Here is a 25306-nt window from a genome sequence, read left to right on the forward strand (position 1 = left end):
AATCTGTCAATCAGTCTTAGAATTTCGAGAGAGGGCACGTTGTGTTACAGACATCGGGCCTTGCAAGAATTTTCAGCGTGATTTCTGCACAAAAACACGGCGAAATCGTCTCAAGAACCATGGGCTACGAAAACTTGATGATCTTAATTACTTTGTTGCTGCCAGCAGTTTTTGGCGTCGCAACGCCTAAACCAAAAGGTAAGCCTTTACTTGTAATTAAATTAGTAATTGCTAGGTTCAATACAATGCTATACTTGAGTAAAAATGCAGTTGAAACAACTAAAATGTAAGGTACTTGAAAATTAAGGTTCAAGTCCTAGAAAAAGTTAATTTAGATAGCTTTGATGTTTATAGTAAATAGAAAGGTGGTTTCTTGAATTTTTGGAACATAGAAAATTGTGTATTATAATAACAGAACAAAAGTTATAAAAGCCGGCTAAAAATGTCGACTATTTTAGTTTGAAATTGTACTTTGGGAGAGTCTCTGCTGCAGAAAGTTAAACATTGAATATTGTTTATATGTTTATATGCTTTTAAAATAGCTTAGTATAAATAATTGTTGCTAGATTCAATAACAATAAGGTTATGAACTGTAACAATACATGCATTGTAGTTAAACAAACGAAGTTTTATCATTTGTTTACACTATTGTTCGGCATTCTAAATCAACATTTATAAAGTAAAATTGGTGTTTAATATAAGTTAAGTGTAATATAATGTAGTCAATTTCTGTTGTTTTTATAATATTTAAACGGTTTTATTTAGTAATTTTCGTTGTAGTTTAAAGTATGGCACACTTAAAAATGATATTAACCGTAAAACTAAGGTTTTAAACCCGATTTTTGATAAAAAAACTACTTTAAAAATGTGATACAAAATCAATTTTTTTGGGGGCAAATTAAAAGTATTTTGAATTACGTATGAAAGTGTTTCATATACTGAATATAAGATGGTAACGGTAATTTAGCAACTAGGGCAGAAAAGGAGAATAAATTGTTTTTAAAACAACATTTTAACTCAAAAAGCCAGCGGCACAAACTTCTCGAAATGTTATGAAAAAAAATAAAAGTAATATTTGTTTTGGTTAATTTAAAAAAATATTTTTGTCTACATAATATTACTGTTATTTCAACCAAACGTTATAATATTTCGTAGTATTGATATACTATAGTCTTTCAGTCTTAATTTTAGTTTTAAAGTTTGCAAGAAGAGCAAAATCGTATTTTTTGCGGGTAAATTTGTACAACATTTGGTTAAAAAATTTAACCGGTAAACCCGTATTAAAATATCATTAAATTTTGTTACAATATCACTAAACTTAAACCTAATTATATTGAATATATTATGCATTATAATAATCGGTTTAAAACAAGCAGTTGAAATGCCCCGTTGTTTTTCGCTTAATAATCTAACTTAGTAGTAAGTTGGTTAACATGTTGTACGCATGAGAAATTATGCGGAAAGTTTAATCTTTTAACTGAGTGTAAATCTAGAAAGTTTGAGAAAATCTTAATTTTTACGATAAACAGAATAAGCTTTGTGTTCTCGTATATTTTTTGCAAGTTTTGACTATGCTGCAGTTTTAATGGTTAAAAAATTTGGCGACCATGCTATAATATACTATAAAATCTTTATGTAAACATTATTTTAAATTGTTTTTATATATTTTTTGCAAGATTTTGGTGTTGGTGCGCTTAGTGTTAAATGCTTAAAAATACTGGGTTCGGTGATCATGTAATAACATGAACTATAAAATCTTTATGTAAACATTATTAACCATGGCATGTTTTAAATCATTAAATTGATTTTGTCATTTTAATGTAATATTTTTGTATTTTGAAAAATCCAAATATTTTTTGCAAAAATAATTGTTTAAAAACGCGATAATTTTAAAGTCTTCACTTATACATAGTTTATTATATTCAAATTTTTTTTTTAATTTATCAAATTTACTCTAAACTTTATAATTTACTCTTAAATTCATGTTTTAAATATTAACACAAGTTTTAAAACCCGGATTTATCGACAAATAATTTCAATATTTTTAAAAGTTTTCGGGCAATGAAATCTTATCTTAATTTTACGGCAGATGGTATCACAATTTACAAAATACACCATTAACCCTAAATTTCCTTCATACAACATATTACAATTTGAATAAAGATTTTATTGTAAAATTAAATTTTAAATTTTATTTATTTTTTTTGTTTTAAAAAATTAAATATTTTGCAATTTATTTTAAAAATTAAAATTTTTATATTTAATAATTTTGCGAATATTTACAAGCCTATTTTATTTATTAATTATTAAACTTAATTAAATTAATTAAATAATTAAATTTATTATTAAACTTTAATTTGAACAAATGTTTTTATAATTCTACATTTCCTAATTATAATAATCTTTAAATGTTTTAATTCCCAGGATAATAAATATTAAATTTCATAAATACATTAGCTTGATTAAAACAACTTGTATTTTATGACGTCATAGTTAAGAGATGGTGACGTCATAATCGCTTTTGTGGCAATGGTTTGATTTAATTTTTAATATTTTTTTTTAATTTAATTTATTTTGAATAAATCGATGAATATTACTTTTTTTTTTAATTTTTTGCGGATTTTAAAAATCGATAATAAAAATAAAATAAATATTAATCAAAAAAATTCAATAAAATTCAAAATAAATTAGAATCAAATATTTTTTCTCGATTTAATATTGAACACGAAATTTTATGATCGGAGATTTGAGATAAAATCTGTAAATCGTTTTTCTCAAATTTTCGTGCTCCGATTTTGATTGACAGGCGCCTGAATGACGTCATGTGTTTAGATAAAAATCGTTTGTATTGGGATGACATTTTGTTTTACGAAAAAAAAAACAATTTTAAATATTTGCAAAAAATTAATTTAAAAATATTTATTTAAATTGTAAAACGATTAATAATTGTTTTAAATAAGTGGCATTGTTACAGATAAACAGGTTTGATTATTACACAATAAACTTCATTGTTATTCATTGTCTCGTAACCAATACCAGGTTTAAAATCTAATACCATAATACAACAATGATTCTACTGGTCTTAACTTAATATTCGGAATAAACGAATATTTTTTAAAATTCTTTTGGTAATATTTTAAGACTTTTGTTCTTGGAAAATAACTTTAATACTTTAGGTATTTTTTAATGAGTTTTTGTGTTAATTAAATGTTATTTAAAATAATTACTGTTATAATCATTTTTTTTAGCCCTAATTTTTTTAATAATGGTTCGATAAAAAAATAAATATTAATCTAAAATACCTTATATTAAAAATATGATGTTAATTAATAATTTACTTTTAAAATGTCACATTTTTTTGTGATAAAAATATATTTTTTTATAGCAAATTAATTTTAGAATTTGGTAATGTCTTTTTATTAATATCATCCCATATGCTTTCAGTTATTTCAACCTAATCCATATCCTTATATATCACCTAAGCTAAGACCTTGACGTTACTATGACGTCACAATCTAATTAATGAAGTCATATTTATTAATAAAATAAAGGTTTAAATGCAATTGCTTAAGAAGTTAATTTTATTAAAGCTAGGGTCATTTAAAATTAAGTTAGGATAATATAAGAAGATTATTTTTTGGAAATTAGGTATTTTTTTAATCAGATATAAATAGGTATAATATAAATATTGCTTAGATTGATTTAATTTTTCATTTTTTTTGCAAAATCGATTTTTATATTGGTTTTATTTATTTTATTTTTTAGTATTAGTATTTATTATAGATTTTAGCAAAATTTTAGTTTAATATTTTTTTGATAATTTTCTATATTACCAATTTTTTCTATATCTTATCATAAATTTTATTTAAAAACAACAGTTGTAGAAATTTAGTAACAGTTTAAATTGATTTTTTGTTGTTGTAGGAAAAGTTAAGATTAAGTTAAAACAGTGTAGGTCAGTGAGGTCACAAAGAAACATTGTTGTTTTTACATTGTTCGGTCATGTAACTTTTCCTAAGCCTTTAACATAGCGCAGACACGCTAATTTAACGTTCGAATCTTGCAGAAGCAATTTGCAAATTCCCTCAAAAACTTGGAGACAGTAAGATAGGCGATCTTATTACTGCGTCTGTATGGTATAAGCTGTTTAAAGCTTCAGTATAGGTGGGCCAGGAGCCATTGTAAGTTAGTAGCTTAGCCTCATTAGTCGTTTTCCGCGTTTCGCATGACTAAAGTTTGCGTTACTCGAATTTTGGGGCCTCTAGATTGTTCTGCGTCAAGTGCTCGGTTTTAACCCATAGGGGGCTCTTACTTTTGACCCGTTTAACTCTATATATGTTTTAGTCTGCCTGTATATTATGTTTTTCTTACCTCGAAACCAATTTAAGCGCGTTTTTTATGGTTATGCTTTTGAAAAATGAAGCACTTTTGGTTTTTAAACGCCCTTAGAGCGAACCTAACCTTATCGGGGGTGTCTAAAATCGTTCTAAAAGCGAAAAAATTTGGTTTTCAATTGGCCAAAACAACGTAAAAACAACACGTTTTTAACCTGACCCCTGTTTTTTTTGCAAAGTTGTTTAATTAGAGATTTATACTTTTCACCCATTGTGGTTTGTTCGTTTGTTTGCTCACAATAAGGAATAACTGATCCTCTTGTTTTGTCATAATTTAAAAAAATTGAATATATATTTATAAAAAAAAATATTTTGAAAAAAATTTTTTTGCATTTTTTTTTGTTTTAAAATAAATATTGAAAAAATAATTTTCTTAAAAGAGAAGCTACAAGGAAAAAAAAAATTAACATTTTCTATTGGCTTAAAATTAAGAAATACAGTTTCAAAATCCAATTACTTTTAATCTTGTTGTTTTAAGCAAAAAAAACATTTAATTACCTTAAAAAAATCCTCAAAAAAAGAAAATAAATCAGCTGTAAAAACAAAACCTTTACTTAATTTTGTAATCTTATTTTCTGACTGCTGATGGCTCCAGAAATTGACTGATTAGTGGGTTTTTGACCCAAAAACAACAGGGGTAAGATAATTGAATTAGTTTGAATTACCCCGGGTTCTATTTCAAGCAAAACCAGATTAAAAAATAAGTTTTTTGTCTTGCTTAAAAATTAAAATATTTGTTAAAACGGTTTAAGATTTATTTTTTCATTTTAAACAAACTGAATTTTTTTCTTTTTTAATTTTTTTTTGCAAAGTTTAAAAAAAAATATTGAAAAAGCTTTTATTTAAGTATTGCTAAGTCTATAATTAGTCGATGACGTCAAATTCAAGTTAAATGACGTCACGTTATCTTGCGCTTAGGGATCACCCTTTGTGACGTAAATTACTTTTGATAGTGACGTTATTATAATGTCAAATATTTCTTATGTTTTAAGTTGAATATTATTGGGTTAAAATTGTTAAATTTTTTTTTTTTTAAATTGGTGACTGATTAATTTTAATTAATTTATTTATTTTTTTTATTTATTTTCAATGTGGAAAACGCCTTAATCTGGGTTTAAATTTTAAATATTTTTAATTGGCCACCCATTCTTAAATTACAACATTATTTGACCTCGTTTTAATGGTTTTATTTTATTTAAAAATAAAAGTTTTTGACAAAAAAATCAAAAAGTTTGAAACCACTTAGATTAAAATAATAACACGATCAAAAATTAAAAAGAGAAAAGAAAATTATGAGAGAATAATTACACGTTTACCGCATCACAATAGCTATTGTGGTTATTCTCACTTTGCCTAATTTTAAAGCATGGCGCCAAATTTAACCTAATCTTGTCTCTAGTCTAGTTTTTCAAGCTCAAAAAAATAGTTGGTCTATTAATTCTGAGTTGTCTCCAAGGTTTAATGTCATACCAATTACGTTTTGCTGTTTTAAGCTTTGATTTGTCCTGGTTTTGGGTTTCGGGCATTGCTGAATTATGAGTAATTCGCAGTAGTTTGCTATAATAATATTTGTATGTAGGTCCTCTGTTTTAAAGTTATATATTACAATTTTTGAAACAAAATTTAAGTTTTTTTGGAATTAAATTTATTTAATAAAGATATTGGTTTGTATGTGATGTGGTTTTTATTTATTTTTTTCGAGTTTTAGTTTCAATATCTTTGTATATTTCTACTTTAATTCGGTCGTGGGAATTTTAACTTTTACACGCTGCGTGTGGTCCGAAATGACGTCATGCGAAACGATATTTTGGGATGTCAATTGCAAATAATTGTCTCCGACTTACATGGGTTTGTGGTTATGAGTTAAATTTAAATCTTTTCGTAATTTATTTTTAACAAAATACAAATAAAAAATGACCCAGACTAACTGTAGCATAATAACTTAATATTTTGAGACATTTTTTCTATTTTGATGTCGAAATACAACCTTAAAAAATCGAATTACATAATACAGTTATACTTTTCAATATGGAAGTTATAATTTATTTAAAATAATTTTAATATTAAACTTAAATTCCTATAAATTATGCATTTCAAATAATTAAATTAAAGCAAAAATAGACAGATTGAAAATAGAAAACATATTTTTCAAGGGCTTTTAGTCGCTTTGTGACGTCATAAGTTGGGCTGAAATTTAAAACTGGCGCCAATAAATTTTACCACAAATTTAAGAAATATTTTTTTGCGGTTTTGAGCCTTTTTAAAAAACTGTTTTTTGTGTTTTATTTTTTCGGTAATTTAATTTTCTTTTTTCCGAAGTTTTTATCGGAAACAAATTAGGGTAATTTCTTTTGTTTTGGGAACTATACATAGATATCATATAACATTTTTCCAAGTAAAAATCATTTAATTTTGTTTGAAAATTTGGTAATATAAAGTAATAAAAGGTCACGCTAAGTTAAAATTTCAAAGCAATAAAAATTGCTTTAACTTTATAGGAGAAAGCTTTGAATTACCAGTTTAATTAACTAAAAAATCGCCTTGTTGCATAAAGTAATTTAATAATATTTTTGTCTTTAAAGAATTATTTTATTTTTAATTTTGCATAAATATTGAAAAAATTAACTTTTGTGCCGACTTAAAAAAAGTTTTACACGGCACTTTAACGCTTACTCTACAGTCGTCAGATTTTTTTATACAAGGTCACGTGACCCAACGATGGTTAAGCTAATCCTAATACAAACAGCTTAACTCTTTACCGACTGGATGCGCCTTTTTTAACGCAACTTGGTAGATAAAGAGTTGTCATTTTTATTTACCGAATTTTCTAGTTTTTGTCATGTCAATCGTCACTACTCACGTGCAAATAAAAATAGATTTTTGGGCTAAAAAATGCGATTTTAACCCGATTTTTTGATAAAAACGATAAAAAAATAAATATTGTGTTAATTGACAAGTACCATGTGGACTATGTGACAACAATGCGATAACAATGGGCATTTATAAGGACAAATATTGAGGCTAAACAGTGATTTGTAATCTCCTGTTATCGGACTTACTATTTACACAACGATTCGATCAGCTTTAAACCCACTTTCGCGCCAATAAGTGTGATTGTAAGAGATCGAATCTATATCGCTTACATAACAAGAAATATCGATATTTTAGGATGACAGAAAAATCGTAAAAAAAATGAATAAAAAGAAATTTAAAAATAAATAAAAACTGCATAATACCTAAAAAAAGATTTTTTTATAAAGATAGAGTTTTGTAAATTTTTTTTAAAAAAGAGACCACCATTTTTAACTACAATTTTGTATTTTTTACTTATTTAGAAAAAGCTTTGTTAAGTATAGGAATTTTTTAAATAAATTTAACGTTTAGGCATTTTTTCTGAAAAACATTTTTTTTAACTTATCAAATTTTTCGCGCATTGATAAAAGTAAATAATAAATACGATATACAATTAATATTACAACAATGCGACGGGAAAAAATGACAAACTCAATTTAATGATTTAAAACATGCCAAAAGTATTAATGTTTACATAAAGATTTTAAGTATGTTATGGCATGGTCACCAAACCCAAAATTTTAAACCAAAACAAAACCATTTACATACCGTCTCATTATAACCAACCACAGAAAAGTTAATTCAAGTTTAAATAGGTTTAATTCGCCCAAAACATGGCCCGCAAGTAAATTTTTGTTTTCTTGTTTATTTTTTCGACCAATTACATTAAGGTTCGTAGTCAAACAGGCGACGAAGGTTTAACGTTCGGGTAGTTATCTTCAAATTTAAAATGTACGGATCTTACGCCAATAAATGACCAAGTATTTGGTAAAACGGAATAAAAAAAAAACTTTAAATACAGTATGTGATTATTTTATAATTCATTTTTATTTTTTTTTATTTTTTCATTTTTTTAAATGTTTTTTATTTTTAAATGTTAGTTAGTCACTGTCATTAATGCGATGGAAAAATTACAAAATTAATTTAATGATTTAAAACATGCTATACCTTAAATATTAATGTTCACATAAAGATTTTAAGTATATTATGGCATGGTCACCAAACCAAGTAATTCATACCTTTACTTATTACAATTTTATAAACTTGATTACTTTGTTGAAAGTTTAAATTTTGAGTAATTAGCTTTTACAATAAAGCACATTTCAAGAAATATTGATAATTTACCAAGACTCTGACTTAGTTGGGAATTAATAAAGTTTTAACAGGTTGAATTATGATACTAGCAAAAATATGAGCGAATAATTTCAGCGCCTCTTTAAAAATCATATTCACAAAAATAATTTCAGTGCCTCTTTAAAAAAGCGGCCCCTTTCATGACAAAAAACCTGAGTGGTAGAGCAGGGGTTGTAATTAGAAGATGTCGCCAAGATAACGCCACGCGTCGAGATAACAAGTTTGAATGACGTGCTTCCGAAAATTACGTTCATATTTTGGACGTTATTATCTGTATGAGAGAATAGTTAAACATAGAAAGGAATTAGGGGTAGTTACATTTAAATATTAAACTGATTTTTTATTAAAAATTTTGCTAATTAAATATTGCTTATAAAAGTAAAATTTATACAAAGATAGTATTGCGTTTTTTGACATAAAAGGTTATGAATTAAACAGTTTGTAGTTGATTTTTAAGTAATCATTAATTGTACTCTGTACTCTGTAAGCAATATTTAGAAAAAAAAATTCTTAACCTTTTTTGTAATTTTTGAAAAATTTTATTTTTTTTATTTGTTGTGTTTATCAACTTAAAACATCTTAAACGATTTTACCTGTGGCGCCAGTAGCTGCTACGGGGATTACCCGCGATATACTTAAATTACGCCTAAACTGTATTTTATCAAATTTCATGTAATTATGGCTTAAAGAGATTAAATTAAGTTTGGTAATAGGTTGTTTATGATAAATGGTTTGTTGTTAAACTCAATGCTTCTGGTAATTGAATTAAATAATTATAGAACAAGATTAACGTGAGTTTTTCTATTATAATTAGTAAAAAAATATAATCAGGCTTGATGTAAAAAATTATTAAAGTTAATTTTTTTATAAGAGTTATTTTAATATTTTTTTTTGTATATATCTTTATCCTCGATGTGGGAAAGTCGAATGCGCGACTTAAACATAGAGTAACATCAGTTACTCCGACCCAGTCTCGAGTTGCCTGTGGCAGTTTGGAATATTATAGAGACTATAATTGCCCGGTAATTAAGCTGCTGATTAAGTGCTGGCTCAGCAGGAGTTCATACCGTTTATAGCGTCTTACTCAAGGGCGCTACAGCTTGAGATCAGTGGAGATTGAACCCACGACCTCATGGTAGTGTAGCAAGAGTTCTTATCACTACACCACGCTGCCGGTGAATATAATAATTATGTTTGTTTATAATAATCGGTAAATAAATTATTCTTTCTTAATTAAGTTAAAATATTTTACTATTAATCAAACTTTTAAACTTTGTACAAACAGGTTCAATTATTAGTTTTAAATAACTAAAATTTTGGTAAAGTTCAAACCAGCTAATTAAATTTAAAATTTAAAAAAATTTTAAGTTTTCAGATTGTTTTGTAAATATAAATTTTAAACAACAAACCTTTGTGTTAGTTTATAATACTTAAATACCAAAAAGGTCAAAGTTAAATAGCGTAAAATTATAATCTCATGCATATTAAGAAATAACTTAAAGATTAAAGTTGTTCGGTAAAGTTTCTTAAATCCAACTCTGTAAAACAAATCATAAATATTGTTCAAAAATGGAATAAATTTTAATTAAAAAACATTTATCACCATTTAATTTTGCATTTTTTTTATTTTTTACTTGGTGACCATGCCATAACATACTTAAAATCTTTATGTAAACATTAATACTTTTGGCATGTTTTAAATCATTAAATTGATTTTGTCATTTTTTCCCGTCGCATTGTTGTAATATTAATTGTATATCGTATTTATTATTTACTTTTATCAACGCGCGAAAAACCAAAATAAGTTAAAAATGAAAATTGAAAAAAAGTTTTAAGCGTCTAAAATAAATTATTTTCCACCCCAACTAAGCTAAATATGAAAAATTGTTAACTTGACAAGATAATTTGGTCGAGTTAATTATCCTCATCCAAACATTTAGTAATTGATCATTTACCCTCAACTTGAACTTAATTTATCAATTAACCGATTACATGTTCGAACGATTACGTCACAAGGTCACGTGACATTTGTTTGAGAACCACGTGACCTTTAAGGTGGCGACCTCGTGCGGATTAATTACGGTTATGTCAATATTATGAGATGTCGATGTCGACCTTCTTCCGTAAACTGCTAGATTGTTTATTTGTTTAAGCGCAAACTTTTCAGCGCTGTTGTAATCTGTTCCGCGCTACTTGTGACGTCATAAACGTTACTTGGAAATGCGTGACGTCACTCAAAAAATTGATCACGTGGTCAGGACGATTTTTTTGGGTTTTTTTATCGTAAAAAGAAACAGATAAATAAATGATGACGTCACAATAGCTTGTTTGTTTGTGTAGCGATGTTGTTTATTTAAATCGATGTGGAAAATCGTTCGAATTGTTTAAATTTTAATTTAAATCAAATAATTAATTATTCATGTTATTTATATTTACATTAATTATTACTCTTTAATATTTAACCTTAGAATAATATTAAATTATTTAAATTTTAAATATTATTTTGTTTATTTAAAATATAAAAAATTTTAATTATTAATATAATTAATATTTGTTTACTATCAAACTCATACCAAATCAAACTCAAATATCAAACTCATATCAAACTTTAATATTAAACTCAAAATTTTAAAATTTTTAGCACCTTCTAATTAAAATCAACTTGTGGGAATTAATAGTAGAAGCACTCTGAAATGTTGGTGAGATTTAATGAGTTGAAGTACAGGCGACAAGACGGGCGTCGGGCTGGCTAGCCTCTCTAGTCTTACATATCTAGTCGTGTACTGATATAAGAAAGCACTTAACATAGTCAGATGCTGGAATACGGTAGCGTTGGATTAGATTAAGTATGAGCTGCATGGAAAGTCGAATTTTTTTCAAAGGTTACGCAAGTTGTGCATTAAACAAGTATAGTTACGCATTCAACAAGAATAGTTTTTATTAAACAAGGATAGTTACGTATTTTTTTGTAAGAATTATAACTGATTTTTTTTATATTTTTAAAATAAAATGATTCTGTTGATAAATTTTAAACGAGTAGAATTTTAGCTTTTCTTGTTCGTTAATTCTTTGGATTTAGAACTTGTTAAGATAAAATGATAAAGTTGTTTGAATTCCTACACAAAAACGTTTAATTTGTGATCAAAAATTAAGATAAAAATGTCAAAGTTAACATCAGAAAATTGTGGGTTTATTAAGCAATGTAGATACAGAATATTTTATATAAATAGATAACGTATGCGTAGTATTGTAATAACTTAAGCTAAAATATACAGTGATATTAAAAAGTTTTTTGTAATAAGTTTCTGTTGCTTTATTTTAAAATACTTTACTATTATTTAAATCAAAAACTTTTAAAAGTTATTAAAAATTTTTTTTTGTTGTTTAGTTTATTGACAAAATTTTTCGTTGGTTTTATAATTTAAACAAAAATGTTGTTGGTTAAAAGCGTGTGAAATTGAGTTAATACAAAAAAAATTTTTGTATAATTTTTATGCCCAATTATTATCACCAAAACTCGAATTAAATTAACTTAAAAAAATTAAAAAAAAAACATTTTTCGTATGTATTTGGGTTGTTTTTTTGAAAAAAAAATTATATATATATTAACTTATACAACCAAAATTGTAAAAAAAAACATTTTAATTGAACTTTTTTTATTGATTTACTGCTGTTTTAAATTTAATTATTAGATATTTTTGAATAAAACAAATAAAATTTAACTTGTCAAAAGCTTTGTAAGAATTTTACTTAATTGAAGGTTTAAATAATTTTAATATCATGAGTTTAATCGCTGAAATTTCAAGGTATTTTGTACATAGATAACATCAAAATAATGAAGTCAATATTTACCTATCTGCCACCCACGAAATGTGTATGAAATACTTGCATTAATATGGAGATTAGGTAGTAGGTTAAACATGACTTAAGGATATGATTTTTGAAGATATTTTCATTAAATTAAAAAATATTTTTTAGATTTTAAATTTGTTTTTTTATGTTCAATTACATATGTAATTTTTTATGTTTTAATTTATTTATAAAAATGTAATTTTAATAATTTTTTTAGCAATTTAAAATGATCATATTTTAGGCTGTACTGTTTTTTGTAATCATACATATATATATTCATTTGCTTTTAAAAAACTAAAATGTGTACAAAAAGTAATCAAGTCACTTAAAATTAGGTTTTTGTGTGATAAAATATAACAAAAACGTTTACCATTTAAAACAACATCTACGCTAAAAAAACGTGATATTCCTATCTTTGAATTAACCTTTGTTACGTAACAACCAATCACAAATCTCCGCTTCGATCAACAATTGACCTGTGCTTGGTCCGACCCGAAAAAAACCTTGTAACAATTTGTACCCAGTTTGTTCGTTTATTTTCAGTGTTTAAAACGCCAGATCCGGTCTTGATTAGCGGGCAGCTTGTTTATATGAGATTCGTGGTCTGTTTATCGTTGGCTTGACAGTTAAGCTCGAGTAAGAAGCTGATTAGTAAACGCAAAGGCGTCCTCGAGTCTCCACGATTAAAATCTACTTCTCAAATTGGATTAGGATTCTCATACTAACATGTAAGAACGAGATAGTTAATCGGGTTACGTTTTAAAGCAAGTGCAGGTTAAAATAACTTCGTTTTTTTCTGAAGGTTTGTTTTTTTAGAAATGAGTTTGAAATATTTTAATTAAGTTGTTTAAGAACCGGAAAATATTTAAAAAAATAAAAATATGTTACAGTTAAAGGACTTACTTTTTAGATAACATGTCTTAAAGTACTTTTTTGAATGTATTTTAGGAAAAAAAAAATTTTTTTTTATATATTAAATAATATAAGTTATAAAATTAGCATATTTAATTAAACATAATTTGATTGCTAACTTGACAATTATTTTTATAAGTTAATTAGTATTTTGTTAAACTAGTTTATAAAATAAGCGTATCTAATAAAACAATGATTTTAGGAAGTGTTTATGTCATTTATAAACCAATTATAACATTGCTAAACGTCGGATTTGGTAAATATTTGCTTTTACAAATGAGCGTATAATAAACCGCATCAAAACCTGAACTAAACCTAATCTTTGACCTTTACTCTTATTGTTAGTAAAGTTAAACTTGTTTAAATTCATTAATAATAAGATTGTAAACTTTATGAAAACGAATAAATTACTACAGAAAAGTTTGTTAATGTTTTAATATTATTTTAACATTCTTTTAACATTTTTAAAGCAAGAACATCTGAATTTAAATCGTGGAAAATCTATAATGGTCTTTAATGTAAATTTTTTTATTTTTTTGTACCATTAACTATAGTTGAGTTGCTTTATAATTTTGTTGGTGTAACAAAATGTCAAATTAATCTAAAATAAATTATAAATAATGTAGTGTTTTATCTAAAATAATTCAAAACCGTTTACTAATTTAAAGTTAAACATTTACTTATTGTCTACAAGATATGATATGCGGATGAATATGTCGCAATTTTAGCGAAAGGATATCAAATTTGCCTAAAATTTGTAACAAAAATTTATGACAAAAACCCCAAGTAAATGTTAACTTTAAAATATTTTGGTAGAATATAATATTTATATCACTTTTAAATTATCATTTAATGAATATTCAAAGAAAAAACTTCTAATTTTTAAATTATATTCAAATAAAAAATAAATTTTAAAGAAAAAACTAAATTTTATAAATAAATAAAATATTTTTTATAAAAAAAACGTATTTTAAGTTTTGGATTCTGAAAAAATATTATATCCTCAAATTAATGATCAAAAAATTGCTAATTACAAAGCAGTTTTAATTTTCATTCAAAAAAAAACTCGGTATTACTAATTACACTCTAACTACAAAAACCCACGCTCACCCGAAATATATTATAAGTCAACACAATTTATGTCGGCCTGTTGTTTAACAAACATTATAGGTAGCCAGGCAGGCGTCCCTGATGTTTGAGAACGAATGAAATTGTCTGTTTTTCAGTGTTTTTAAGCTGATAGTTGTTCTTTAATTATTTGCAATCTACTGATAATAACATGCTGTGTTCTTGGAAGTTTAGACTGAGTTTAATTTGATAAAATTTGGAATAATTAACGCTTTGTATTAGAACATAGTAGACCGAAATAGCCCATAGTTAGAGTTGGTATTGTTTGCTTAATTAAGTTTTAAGTAATTCTAGGTTTTATTTTTAAGGTATGTTAATAATTATTTTCAGTTTTTTAAAGTCAGATTTTGATTGATTTATATTCGAAGTAATTGAAGGTTTATTTCAAGTAGCTGTAATGTTAAATTGGTTCGAAACATTCTTGGAATTTAGTTTTTTTAGGATAATAATCAGATAAACGCTAATTGAACAACCGTAGCTAACAATCTTGCTTATAATTGACCCTATCTGATAAAATTAACCCTTGTTGGGAGCCAAAAATCTGCCAAAAAATGCCCGGATTTTGACGAGAACTTTAGCGGGATTTTAATTAGGGTCAGGCCGCGAATTATGAGTCAAACTGTCGGCGTGATGGTTCGGTTAAAACAACATTGCAGTGAAGCGTTTAACATGTTGTTTTTAGTGATAATAGGCAAGTAATTGGTTACACTTGAGATGTAGGACTCCCAACTTCTTAACTTTCAGTTAAGTAGAATGCGATTTAGTTTTGTCGGGTTGATTTAAAGCAAAGGAACGATTGTAAAAGTGGGAAACTTTACATAAATTTTTTTAAATTTCAGAATAATTTGTAATTGAATTTTGTTAAGTAATTTATAAAAATGGGAAATAGTGAATTGATTGTAGTTGTGTATTAAGGTAAAGAACCGATTGTAAATGTAGAAAGAGATTGTAAAAAAGGAAAAAATTTTTAATATAGTTATTAAAAAGGATTTTTGTTAGGTAATTTAGAAAAAACAAAAAAAAAGAATTCGGTTGTAATTATTGTGTGGTACTTTATTTGAAAGTGTCGCCAAAATTATGAATAGCGATCTCTCTTAAATTTGTTAGCTACTTATTTTATTCTCTGTTTATTAAATGTCATGTGTATAAATGTTATTGTAAAAGCATAGTAAATCACATAGTTTTAAATAAATAAGTAAACGTTAATACTAATGAAATATACTACAACACAAAATTTTTTTTTTCTGTCACATAAATGTAATATTTATTGCATATAATTATATTTACTTTTGTTAATACGCAAAACTTAAAAATACAGTTTATGAGAGGGCAGTTTAAAACATTTATTTAAAAAAGTTGTTTTTTGTTAAGTTTCGAAAGTTCTACTCATTATCAAGCAAGCTTAGAATAAATAAACAATTAGAGGTTTATGAGTTTAAGGAAATGTTGCGATTAGTTGAAACATTACTTAAACATTATTATCAGTTTAGTTAATTTTGTTAAATAATTAGTTTAAATATGATGTGTATTTATAGCTAATTACAGTATAGAAAATTATTAATAACAGTTTAAAAAATATTATTAAATTAAGTAGCAAACTTATTTATAAAATAATTTCAGTTTTTAAATATTATATTTTTTTTCTAAACTTTTTTGATTTTTTTGAACAGATCCTTTGGCGAATGTTGCGCCTTTATTAAACCTAGGAAGTGGTTCTAAGTTAGGGAGTTCACCTGATAACGAACATCGAAAAACTTCAATTATTGATAAACTTCTTCTAGAGGGGCCAGAAGAACAGGAAGGTAATCTTTTTTACTTATTTGTTTAGTTCGGTAGTGTAATATAGTGAACATTGCATCAGACTACGAGCCGGAAGGTTTTGGGTTCGAGCCACATTATTTGCCTTTGAGCCCGGCGTTTACAGATAGCTTAAACACGTAACAACAGCACAACCCCTTTTCGAATAAAAATACAAAAAATTTAAAGTGATACGGAAAAAAGATTGTTCGGTTTTAAAGTTAACCTGTTATCAAACCAGGTTACGATCCAAAAGGTTTAGGGTTCGAGTCGCGTTAATGCCAAATCATTCGCTTATTAGATTTTAAATCATTTTGACTCTGCCAAAATCGTGCGTTTTTCTTTAAAGATGTAAATTAAATAGTTTTGTATTTCGATGGTGAATATTTATAAAATAACCCAAACTAATTAATTCTAAAAAGTAAAATAATCATAAACAAAAGAATCGTAAACCGAAAAAAAAAAGTTTTAATAATAAAACACCAGTGATAAAACATCCAACAAAAACTTACATATGTTATAAGTGTAATTACACTATACATCAAGGATCATAAACTTAATTTGTTTAATTACAAAACAATTTAATATCACGTCAAACTATTATTTCCTCTTTCTAAGTTGGAAACCGCGGCACTTCAAACATAATCACATGCTTGTGACGTTGCTGTAACAATTATGACGTTATCTTAACAACAAGGGAGCGATTATGACGTAATAATGCGATAGGATGTAGTGATTATGTGATAAATAAACACGATTTTTTATTGTTTTTATTTGCAATTAAATTGCGGATATAAATATTGTTTTAAAAATTTTTCTAGTTTTAAAATATTCGTTAAATTTAAACAAAAAAGACTTCTAAACAATTTGCAGAGGTTAACTAATAAAAAAATTAAAATCTTTAAAAAAAATTGTAAGTTAAAACATTTTGGAAAATTACTTCTTTTTTTAGATTCCGGTCCACTTAACAACAATATGGACTCAGAACCTCGGATCCCGGTCTTTGTGGAGCAGCCCCGGGACAAGTATATGGTCCGAAACGCTCCGGTGCGGATGAGCTGTGTGGTGAAATCGGCTTCAAGCGCTTATTTTAAATGTAATGGAAAGTGGTTGAGACCTGAGAATACTTTTTACTCAGAGGTGGAAGTTGATGGAGATAGCGGAAAAACGTGAGATTTTTATTTATTTTTATTTTTTTCGATTTATTATTATTTCATTTTTTGCATTTTTATTTTTATTCTGACCTAGGCTTTGGATGCTTTTTATAATTTTTAGTTTTGTTTAGGATTTATTTAATACTTTTGATTAAACTATCGAAGGTTCTGGGTTCGATTCTCAAAGTTAACTTAAGACTGGGTCGGGGTAAATATTGTTACTCTATGTTAAGGTTGTGCATTCGACCTGCTCACATCGAGGATAACGATATATACAAAAAAAATAATAATGTATTTTTTCCGCAAAAAAAATAAAGATATATCAAAAAATCAAATTTTCACATAAATAAAGTTTACATTTATTCCCTTACAACAGAGCTCGTAGAGTTGAGATCGAAGTGACTCGAAGTGAGTTTGATTCCTTCTTTGCAACTTATACTTATTGGTGTCAGTGTATCGCTTATAGTGGAGCCGGGCAGGAAAAAAGTAGAAGAGCGTTGGTCAGACTGGCATGTAAGTATTCTTCCGCGGAATAATATTTATTCGCGCCTTGCGCATGTAGTTAAAAAGAATAAGTATAATTCCGCCATTTTTTGTTAAAAAAACAAAATTTTTTTTTGCATTTTCCACTTTAAAGTTTTAAAATTATTAATCAATTTAATTTAAAATTAAACTTATTGTCTTTCTTTCTAGATCTTCGTCGCAACTTTGAGCACGAGCCCACAGGAGGGCGTGTCAGAGCCGGAAATGAATACAAACTTCATTGTTCACCTCCGCAAGGTCAACCTGCTCCCAAAAGTAAGTCGACAATTTTAATTTTTCTAATTAATTGAAAATCAAGTTTGGCAAACAACTAAAAAATATTTTACGGTTACAGTTGAGTGGATGAAAGATGACGTCATAGTTGACCCATCACGTGACCCTCATTACGTCATCACTCAAGACGGTGACCTCATAATTCGAACAGAGAGCGTGGATGATTCGGGGAATTATACTTGTATTGCTAAGAACGTGGTTGCTAAGAGACGAAGTCATACTGCGCATGTGCGAGTCGTTGGTAAGTGAACCAAAATTTTTTCTTTTTAAAGATTTTTTTGTAAAATTTTTCGAGATTTTTTTGCCCATTTTTAACACTTTATATTTTTTGCCCAACTTTGATAACTTTATGGACATTTTGTCATTCTTTTTTAGACATTTTTTGATTTTTTTATAAACTTTTCTTTTACATTATTTTTCTAAACTAAGAATATAACTTAGTATGAGTAAAAACGTCATAAATATATTTTTTTAAACTTAAATGGCCACCTTTTGTCTTTAAACGTTAAAAAACAATATTTCATTTTTGGCTGTCTTTTAATTCTACTATTTTTAATATTACAAAATTTTTAAATGATGTTCTTTAAAAATGACATCATTTATCTCTGTATATAAATATGGTTAACAAGTAGATGTCTCCAATATTTAAATATTTACATTATACAACGGCGCCACCAATATATTTACATGTGTCTTATTATGAACAAATATATTAATTTAATTTACGAGATAAAACTTACTTTATTACATTCATAAATTTCTAATGTATGTTATTACGTTTCTGTGGTTTATATAACATAGTAATATATAAGCTTGTTATATTATTAAAAACATGGTTAAAAATGATTGAATAATTGCTTTTTAAGATATAAGTCTTATTATAAGTGCTGTTAAAAGATTTATAAAGCATATTTTTAGTATATTATGGTCTGCTTGTACAGTATATTTGTATTTCACTGTATATAATACTTGTAATCGTTATTTTATATTTGTACCTATGTTGTATGGGTATGGAATATTATTAAAAACAAAATTAAAAATTATCAAAAAAATATTTCTTTAATTGCTGTTTTTTTAACTCTATTTTTTTCAATTTAGTAAAAGTTTTTTCAAAATATTACAATTTTTTGTTTTGTAATTTTTAAATTTTCTAAATTTTCATGATATTTTTTTTATACATCTTAAACCATGTAAAACATGTGATTTAAAGTGGAACGACATCGAAAAATTTTAATCTGTTTGTAATCCGAGATTTCAGTTGATTTAACGGCGTCTTCCTTAAGTAAACAACTTAAGTGACGTCATAATCGTTTGGCTTTGTTACGAAATAGCTGTCGTAAATCAGAGTTTTTTGACCAATGTAGAACAAAAATATTTGTTTATCAAAATTTTCATGTTTTTAAAACTTTTACTAATTTGCAATTTTTTTTTAATAAGAGTTACTGTTATTTTAAATTCATTTTAAATTTTATTAAACACATTTATTGAACGTATATAAAAACATTTAGCATTTAAATACAACCCTCTGTAGACTCTGTAATTGGACACAATTTAAACTGTAGACTTTGTAATTTGATTAAACCTTACTTACATGTGTTAATACTTGTTTATCATATATTACTTGTTATTACTTATGGGAATATTTATCTTTCTGTTACCAGTTGTTTATTAACTTAAGAGAGTCGACTTTGGCATTGAGTCAATTTAATAAAACTTTCAGTTTCCGATTTTTTATATTTGTTTAGTTTATTTTTTATTGTAAATTTTGTTTGAATTAAATGTGTAATTCCTATTGGGAATTGTATTCAGTTTAATGTTATCATGTTATTGCTTTGTTATTGTGTTTATTAAAACTTAAATAGTGTTGTAATTCGCATTTTTATTAACAAATAAAATGTAAATACAGTTGATATACATACGTGAGGATTAAACTTTAAAAAACCACTACAAGTTTTAAAATTCCGTCGTTTCAAAACACGTGATTGTAAGCTTGTATAATGTTTAATTAACAAACATTTAAACCGTTTTTTAATCACCTTTTTATCAATTTTTTTATTATTTTTTTTTAATTATTTATTTATTTTTTTTTTTAATATTTTTTTTTGATTTTTAGTTGATGGGGGCTGGAGTACGTGGCTACCCTGGGGTAAGTGTGATGCAAGTTGTGGAGTAGGGGAAAACACCCGATTACGTACTTGTACCAACCCCACCCCATTAAACGGGGGTTCAAGATGTAAAGGGGAGTCAATACAATCGAAAAAGTGCAACATTCTCTGTCCAAGTAAGTTTAATATTTTTTTCCACATCACCTCAAGGTGATAGGTTTTATATTTTATTGGGAAAGGGTGTGCTGTTATGACGTTTTATTAAGCTATTTAAAAACATTTAACTTAGGAGCAAGTATGTGGCATTGGTGAGGCCCGAACCCGAAACCTTTTAACCTACTGTCAAAACTACTTATACAATCGGACTATGTTTAATGTTTTATTATTTTTTAATTTTTTTTTTTTTTTTTTCAACATTGTATTTTTTCAACATTGTAATTTTTAAAGCTATCCAAACTTTAAGTGATATTAAGTTAAATTTGTGAGCTTTTTTTAAACTCTTTTTATTAACAAAAATTACTATATGTAATCAATTTAATAAACTAAGGTTTCTGATTTTCATTTTAGTTGTAATCTTTTTTAAATGGCTAAACTCAATATTGTTTATATTACTAACAAACTCCAGGTTTAAATTAACCTATTTTTTTTTGTTTAAGTTGATGGTAGTTGGACAGATTGGTCGGACTGGGCGACTTGTAGTCCTGAGTGTGTTCACAGACGTCGAAGAACTTGCACAAAACCTCTTCCTCATAATAGTGGGAAGGTTTGCGCAGGAAGCGACATCGAGACCAGGAATTGTACGACTGGACATTGTATAGGTGAGTGTTACGTCACAGCTAGATTGTTATGACGACATAATGCCAGAAAGGATTGTTAGTTTAAAATGATTTATTGGTAGATTTAGTGCTAGTTTTTACTTATTACATCACAACAAAAAACAATTTACGTCACAAAGCACTACCTTATTCTTAAATTGACATAAACAATATTTTAAAGTGTTAAAATTCCACCCAAAATTGACATATAAATTCTAGACAAAACAATATTAGATTTTTAACACTTGAAGTAATAAAAATTGGCAACGTTTTGGTTGAGGTCACGTGGTTAAAATAGTTTAAACTTGTTGTTGATTTTAGTGGTTTTTAACTTAGGTTTAAACACTACTGTTTATTTGCACAAGTTACTTTATATAAAGAAATAGTTAAAATATTTGAGTATTTAAAAATTGAAGGCAAGATTTTATTTAAAATTAAATTTAAAAAAGGTTATATTGTATTTTAAAAAGGAATTATTACAATACAATAACAATGTTTAAAACAATAATAATTACAATGTTTGTACAAAAAGGTATTTCATTAAATATATATTAACATAATCAAAACTTTTAATATTTTAACAATGATTTAATAATACAAGATAAACAATAACATTGTTACCCCAATTAACAATCTAACAATGCGGTAACAATGGGCAAGTTAAAACAACAATGGTTTAAATTACAAACACCTGCAGAATTTGAAGAACTTTTGTAACGAATACGATTTAAGTTTTAAGACTTTCAAGAAAACTGAAATTTTTGGCCAAATTCTCAGACTTTTTGAAGCCTGAAAATCCGACAATTAATCAGCTAGAACGACCTTTCAACTTTTTAAATTTAAGAGTTTTTTTTATCGAATAATGAATCAATAGTGACGTCAGAATTAGGAGTTTTTGATCAGCTGATAACCCAATTCCCAAGCTAGATATTTCGGGAATTTTTTTTAAAAAAAGTTAATTTAAAAAATTAGTTTTAAAATGTAAAATTTTTAATTGCAAAAAAAAATTTTTTTTTTTAAACTTTTTATTAAATTTTTTTATTTTATTTTTTTTTTAATTTTTTTTTTTTTTTTTTTTCAGCTACTGCGCAAGATCGGATGAATATTGCAAGTAAGTTATTATTTATGACGTCACATACTCCTACTGTTTAGCGTGAAAATAATACTGTTCGTTATGACAACAGCCGATAATTGTTAATTATGACGTCACAGACGTTAGTTTGTTTAGTTGCGGTAAAATAATTGCGGAACAAAACAAGGTTCGGTAACTCGAAACTCATTGGTGCGCAACCGGGCGTGACGCGTTAACAACCTGACAGGTAAACAATGGGCGTTGTGACGTCACAATGCGGGGGCGATCGGTCTCACTTGGGACGCAGGGATCCGAATAATTTGGGGCAGGATTTTGTTTTTTTTGGGGGGAGGTTTAAGAGGATTTAGATAAAACTTTTAAAATTTAAAAAAATAAAATTAATCAAAAAATAAATTTATTGGGGTAAAAAAATAAAATTCTGATTATAAAAACATTTAAAAAAAATTATCATTAAATTTCTTTGTTTTAATTGGGCAGAATTTTTTTTTGTAAGATTTGGTGTAAGATTTTGAAAGTAAAAATTAATTTAAAAATAAAATTATTCGAAAAAAAATTAAAATAAAATTAATTTATTTCAATAAATTTATTTTTTTTTCAGTTAATTTATTATCAATTTCCTCCTAATTTAAAAAAAAAAAAAAATCATTTTTTACACTAAAATAAATGTAAAACAGTCTGGGTAGCGCTGATTTTAAAATCCTTTAACGACAAGATATAAAAATTTGTTTAAATATTTCAATTTTGTGATTTTAAGATTTTTTAATCTGATTTTGATCTCCGTGAATTGGTTTGAATTTTAAGCGCTCTAAAATATTTATGGTTTATATAGGAATTGGTGGTTTATACATTTCAGCATTTTTTTTTAAATCAACTGAAATGAATGCTGTTTATTATAATATATAATAAATAGGAAAACTTTAAGAAAAAGGATATTTATCAAAATGTACGGCAATATTCGTTTAACGGTTTTCGGACGTTTTTACAAACTTTTTTTATCCCATATTCGTCCAATATTATTTGTATAACTTAAATATTTTGTTTTAATTTTTTTTAAATAATTCAAAAATAAAAATCGAGCTTAAAAAAATTTTAAACTTTTATTTTCGTAATTGATTATGTTTTAAAATTACCCAATTTTGTAAAATTTTAAAAGTTACATTAGTCAAAACTTCGTCCAGTAATAACTTAACACTCAAATGTTTTAAGTTTTGTTAGTAAAATCATTAGTTAAAATTTAATTGTATTTAAATAAAAATTTTCAACTTTAATTTTGGTAATCTAATAATAAGATTAAACTCTCTTTTTTTATTTACAGATAACCAGAACATGACGCTATATAGTTGCCTTTTAGTAGCGTTTGGTTTGTTATTATTAGTTATCATCGCCACTATAGTTATATTAAAACGAAGAAGAACGAGCCCGAGAAGAAATAATTATAATCCCGGGCGATCTCCGCGACATTTCCCCCAAACAACAACAAGAAATTTACAGGGTAAGTTTGTATAAAGCTTAAGTTGGGCAGAGCTGGTATTTGAACTTTAAAATGCAGACTATAGTTTTTTATATTATTGTTTAAGATTAGTTTTGTTTATTTTTTTTTAAATAATTCTTTACATTAGGTTCTTGGTTTGCTTCTCACTGCTCTCATGCTGTAGCACTTTTAAGTAAGGCACTATAATGAACTCCTGCTAAGCCAGCACTTAATCGTTAGCTTAATTATTGGGCAATTATAATCTATAACATCCCAAACTGCTAAAGGCAACTTGAGACTGGGTCAGGGTAACTGATGTTATTATATGTTTAGGCTGTGAAGTTGACATTTCCACATTTAGGATAAATAAATAAAAAAAAAGATTTTTAGATTTTTATTTTAGAAAACAAACTTTAATATTAAATTTTTTCAGAGGATTTTTGCATAATACCAACCAAACTACCAATCAACCAGGACGAACCATTTACCTATCCACCAGCATACTCGTCGTACGAACCAAAATACCAGTTTAGAAACCATCCCAATGGTGTCGAAAAACCATCCGATAATTACCATCGACATTGCAGTTGCAAAGAACCATTTATGACGTCACGCGACGACCAATGCGGTTATTTAGGGTCTTGTAAAAACATCATTCATGTTGGTTATGCGTTAAAACCAACGAACCAACCACAAATAGACCATTTATATAAAAGGTAAGTTTTTTAAATTTTATAAAAAATTTTTATTTATTTTTAAACTTAATAATTTAACTAAATTAACCTTGCTCCAGGCCGCCCTCTGACGAATTCACACAACTTAAACATTCGCCTACCGGAGGGCAGAAGCACGTGACTTTTCGATCAGGGTCAAGATTAAAATCACCGGAATATGATTCTGGATTCGAAGGCGAATCAGCTGTCAATCAAAACCAAGATCGACCAATAGAAAACGATTTAAGAGGTAGGCGGGGTTTAAAGTCAAACCGTTTTTTTGTAGAAACTTTTTAATATTTTTTAAACTTCTTTTTAAATTTTAGAACCTTGGCTTCCCGACGACACAACTCTAACCCAAGGTCATGAACTCACGACCTTTTTACCTCATGACCCTCAAGGCGTCATATTATTAACCCAACCAATGACGTAGCTTCAACTTTATCCTCTTTTTTTTCTTTATTTTGTAAATAAGATTTTTTTGACGTTTTGTTTATTATTTTCTTTTAATTTGTTTGTTTACCAACTTTTAATTATTAATTTTTTGCGTGTTGTGATTTTGTGACGTCATACACCGAATAGTGACGTCACTATTATTCTTAAAACAGGTGTGTGTTATGTCGAAGTGTTTTTAAAAATATTTTTACTGTTCTTGCCCACAATATGTTTACTAAATAATGATGACGTAATCTGATATTCTGCAGTGATGTTAAAGTAACTTGACGTAATATCTTGGCAGTATTTCTTCTTCTTTAAAATTTAAACCGATCAGATTCCGGTTCTATGCATAAAATATTGAAATCAAAACCAGTTGTGTTAATTATTATAAGAAAGTAGAAAGTTATTTTAA

At 26.6% G+C, this 25306-nt stretch overlaps 1 protein-coding gene across 2 annotated transcripts; it reads left to right on the forward strand.

Annotated features, from left to right (window-relative positions):
• The first annotated feature begins 28 nt into the window (after positions 1 to 28).
• On the forward strand, positions 29 to 25257 carry LOC145741954 (netrin receptor UNC5C-like). Of its 2 annotated transcripts, XM_082559658.1 has the most exons (13): positions 29 to 198; positions 16163 to 16294; positions 17242 to 17458; positions 17820 to 17956; positions 18137 to 18241; positions 18321 to 18500; positions 20373 to 20540; positions 21021 to 21182; positions 22261 to 22290; positions 23588 to 23764; positions 24177 to 24459; positions 24537 to 24706; positions 24783 to 25257. In XM_082559658.1, exons 1-13 carry the CDS (start codon positions 120 to 122, stop codon positions 24887 to 24889), a joined length of 1947 nt encoding a protein of 648 aa, XP_082415784.1. In that variant the 5' UTR covers positions 29 to 119; the 3' UTR covers positions 24890 to 25257. The 2 variants fall into 2 exon arrangements, with proteins under 2 accessions (XP_082415784.1, XP_082415785.1); XM_082559659.1 differs by lacking the exon at positions 22261 to 22290 and having other exon boundaries at positions 21021 to 21186; positions 23562 to 23764.
• Positions 25258 to 25306: the final 49 nt, after the last annotated feature.

Source organism: Corella eumyota, chromosome 2, assembly GCF_963082875.1.
Source record: "Corella eumyota chromosome 2, kaCorEumy4.1, whole genome shotgun sequence".
NCBI lineage: Eukaryota > Metazoa > Chordata > Ascidiacea > Phlebobranchia > Corellidae > Corella > Corella eumyota.

Coding starts and splice junctions, on each gene's coding strand:
- LOC145741954 (XM_082559659.1), top strand. CDS start 120: ATGGGCTACGAAAACTTGATGATCTTAATTACTTTGTTGCTGCCAGCA. Junction 21,187..23,561: donor ACTGGACATTGTATAGGTGA/GTGTTACGTCAC, acceptor TCTAATAATAAG/ATTAAACTCTCTTTTTTTAT. Junction 24,707..24,782: donor AATAGAAAACGATTTAAGAG/GTAGGCGGGGTT, acceptor TTTAAATTTTAG/AACCTTGGCTTCCCGACGAC.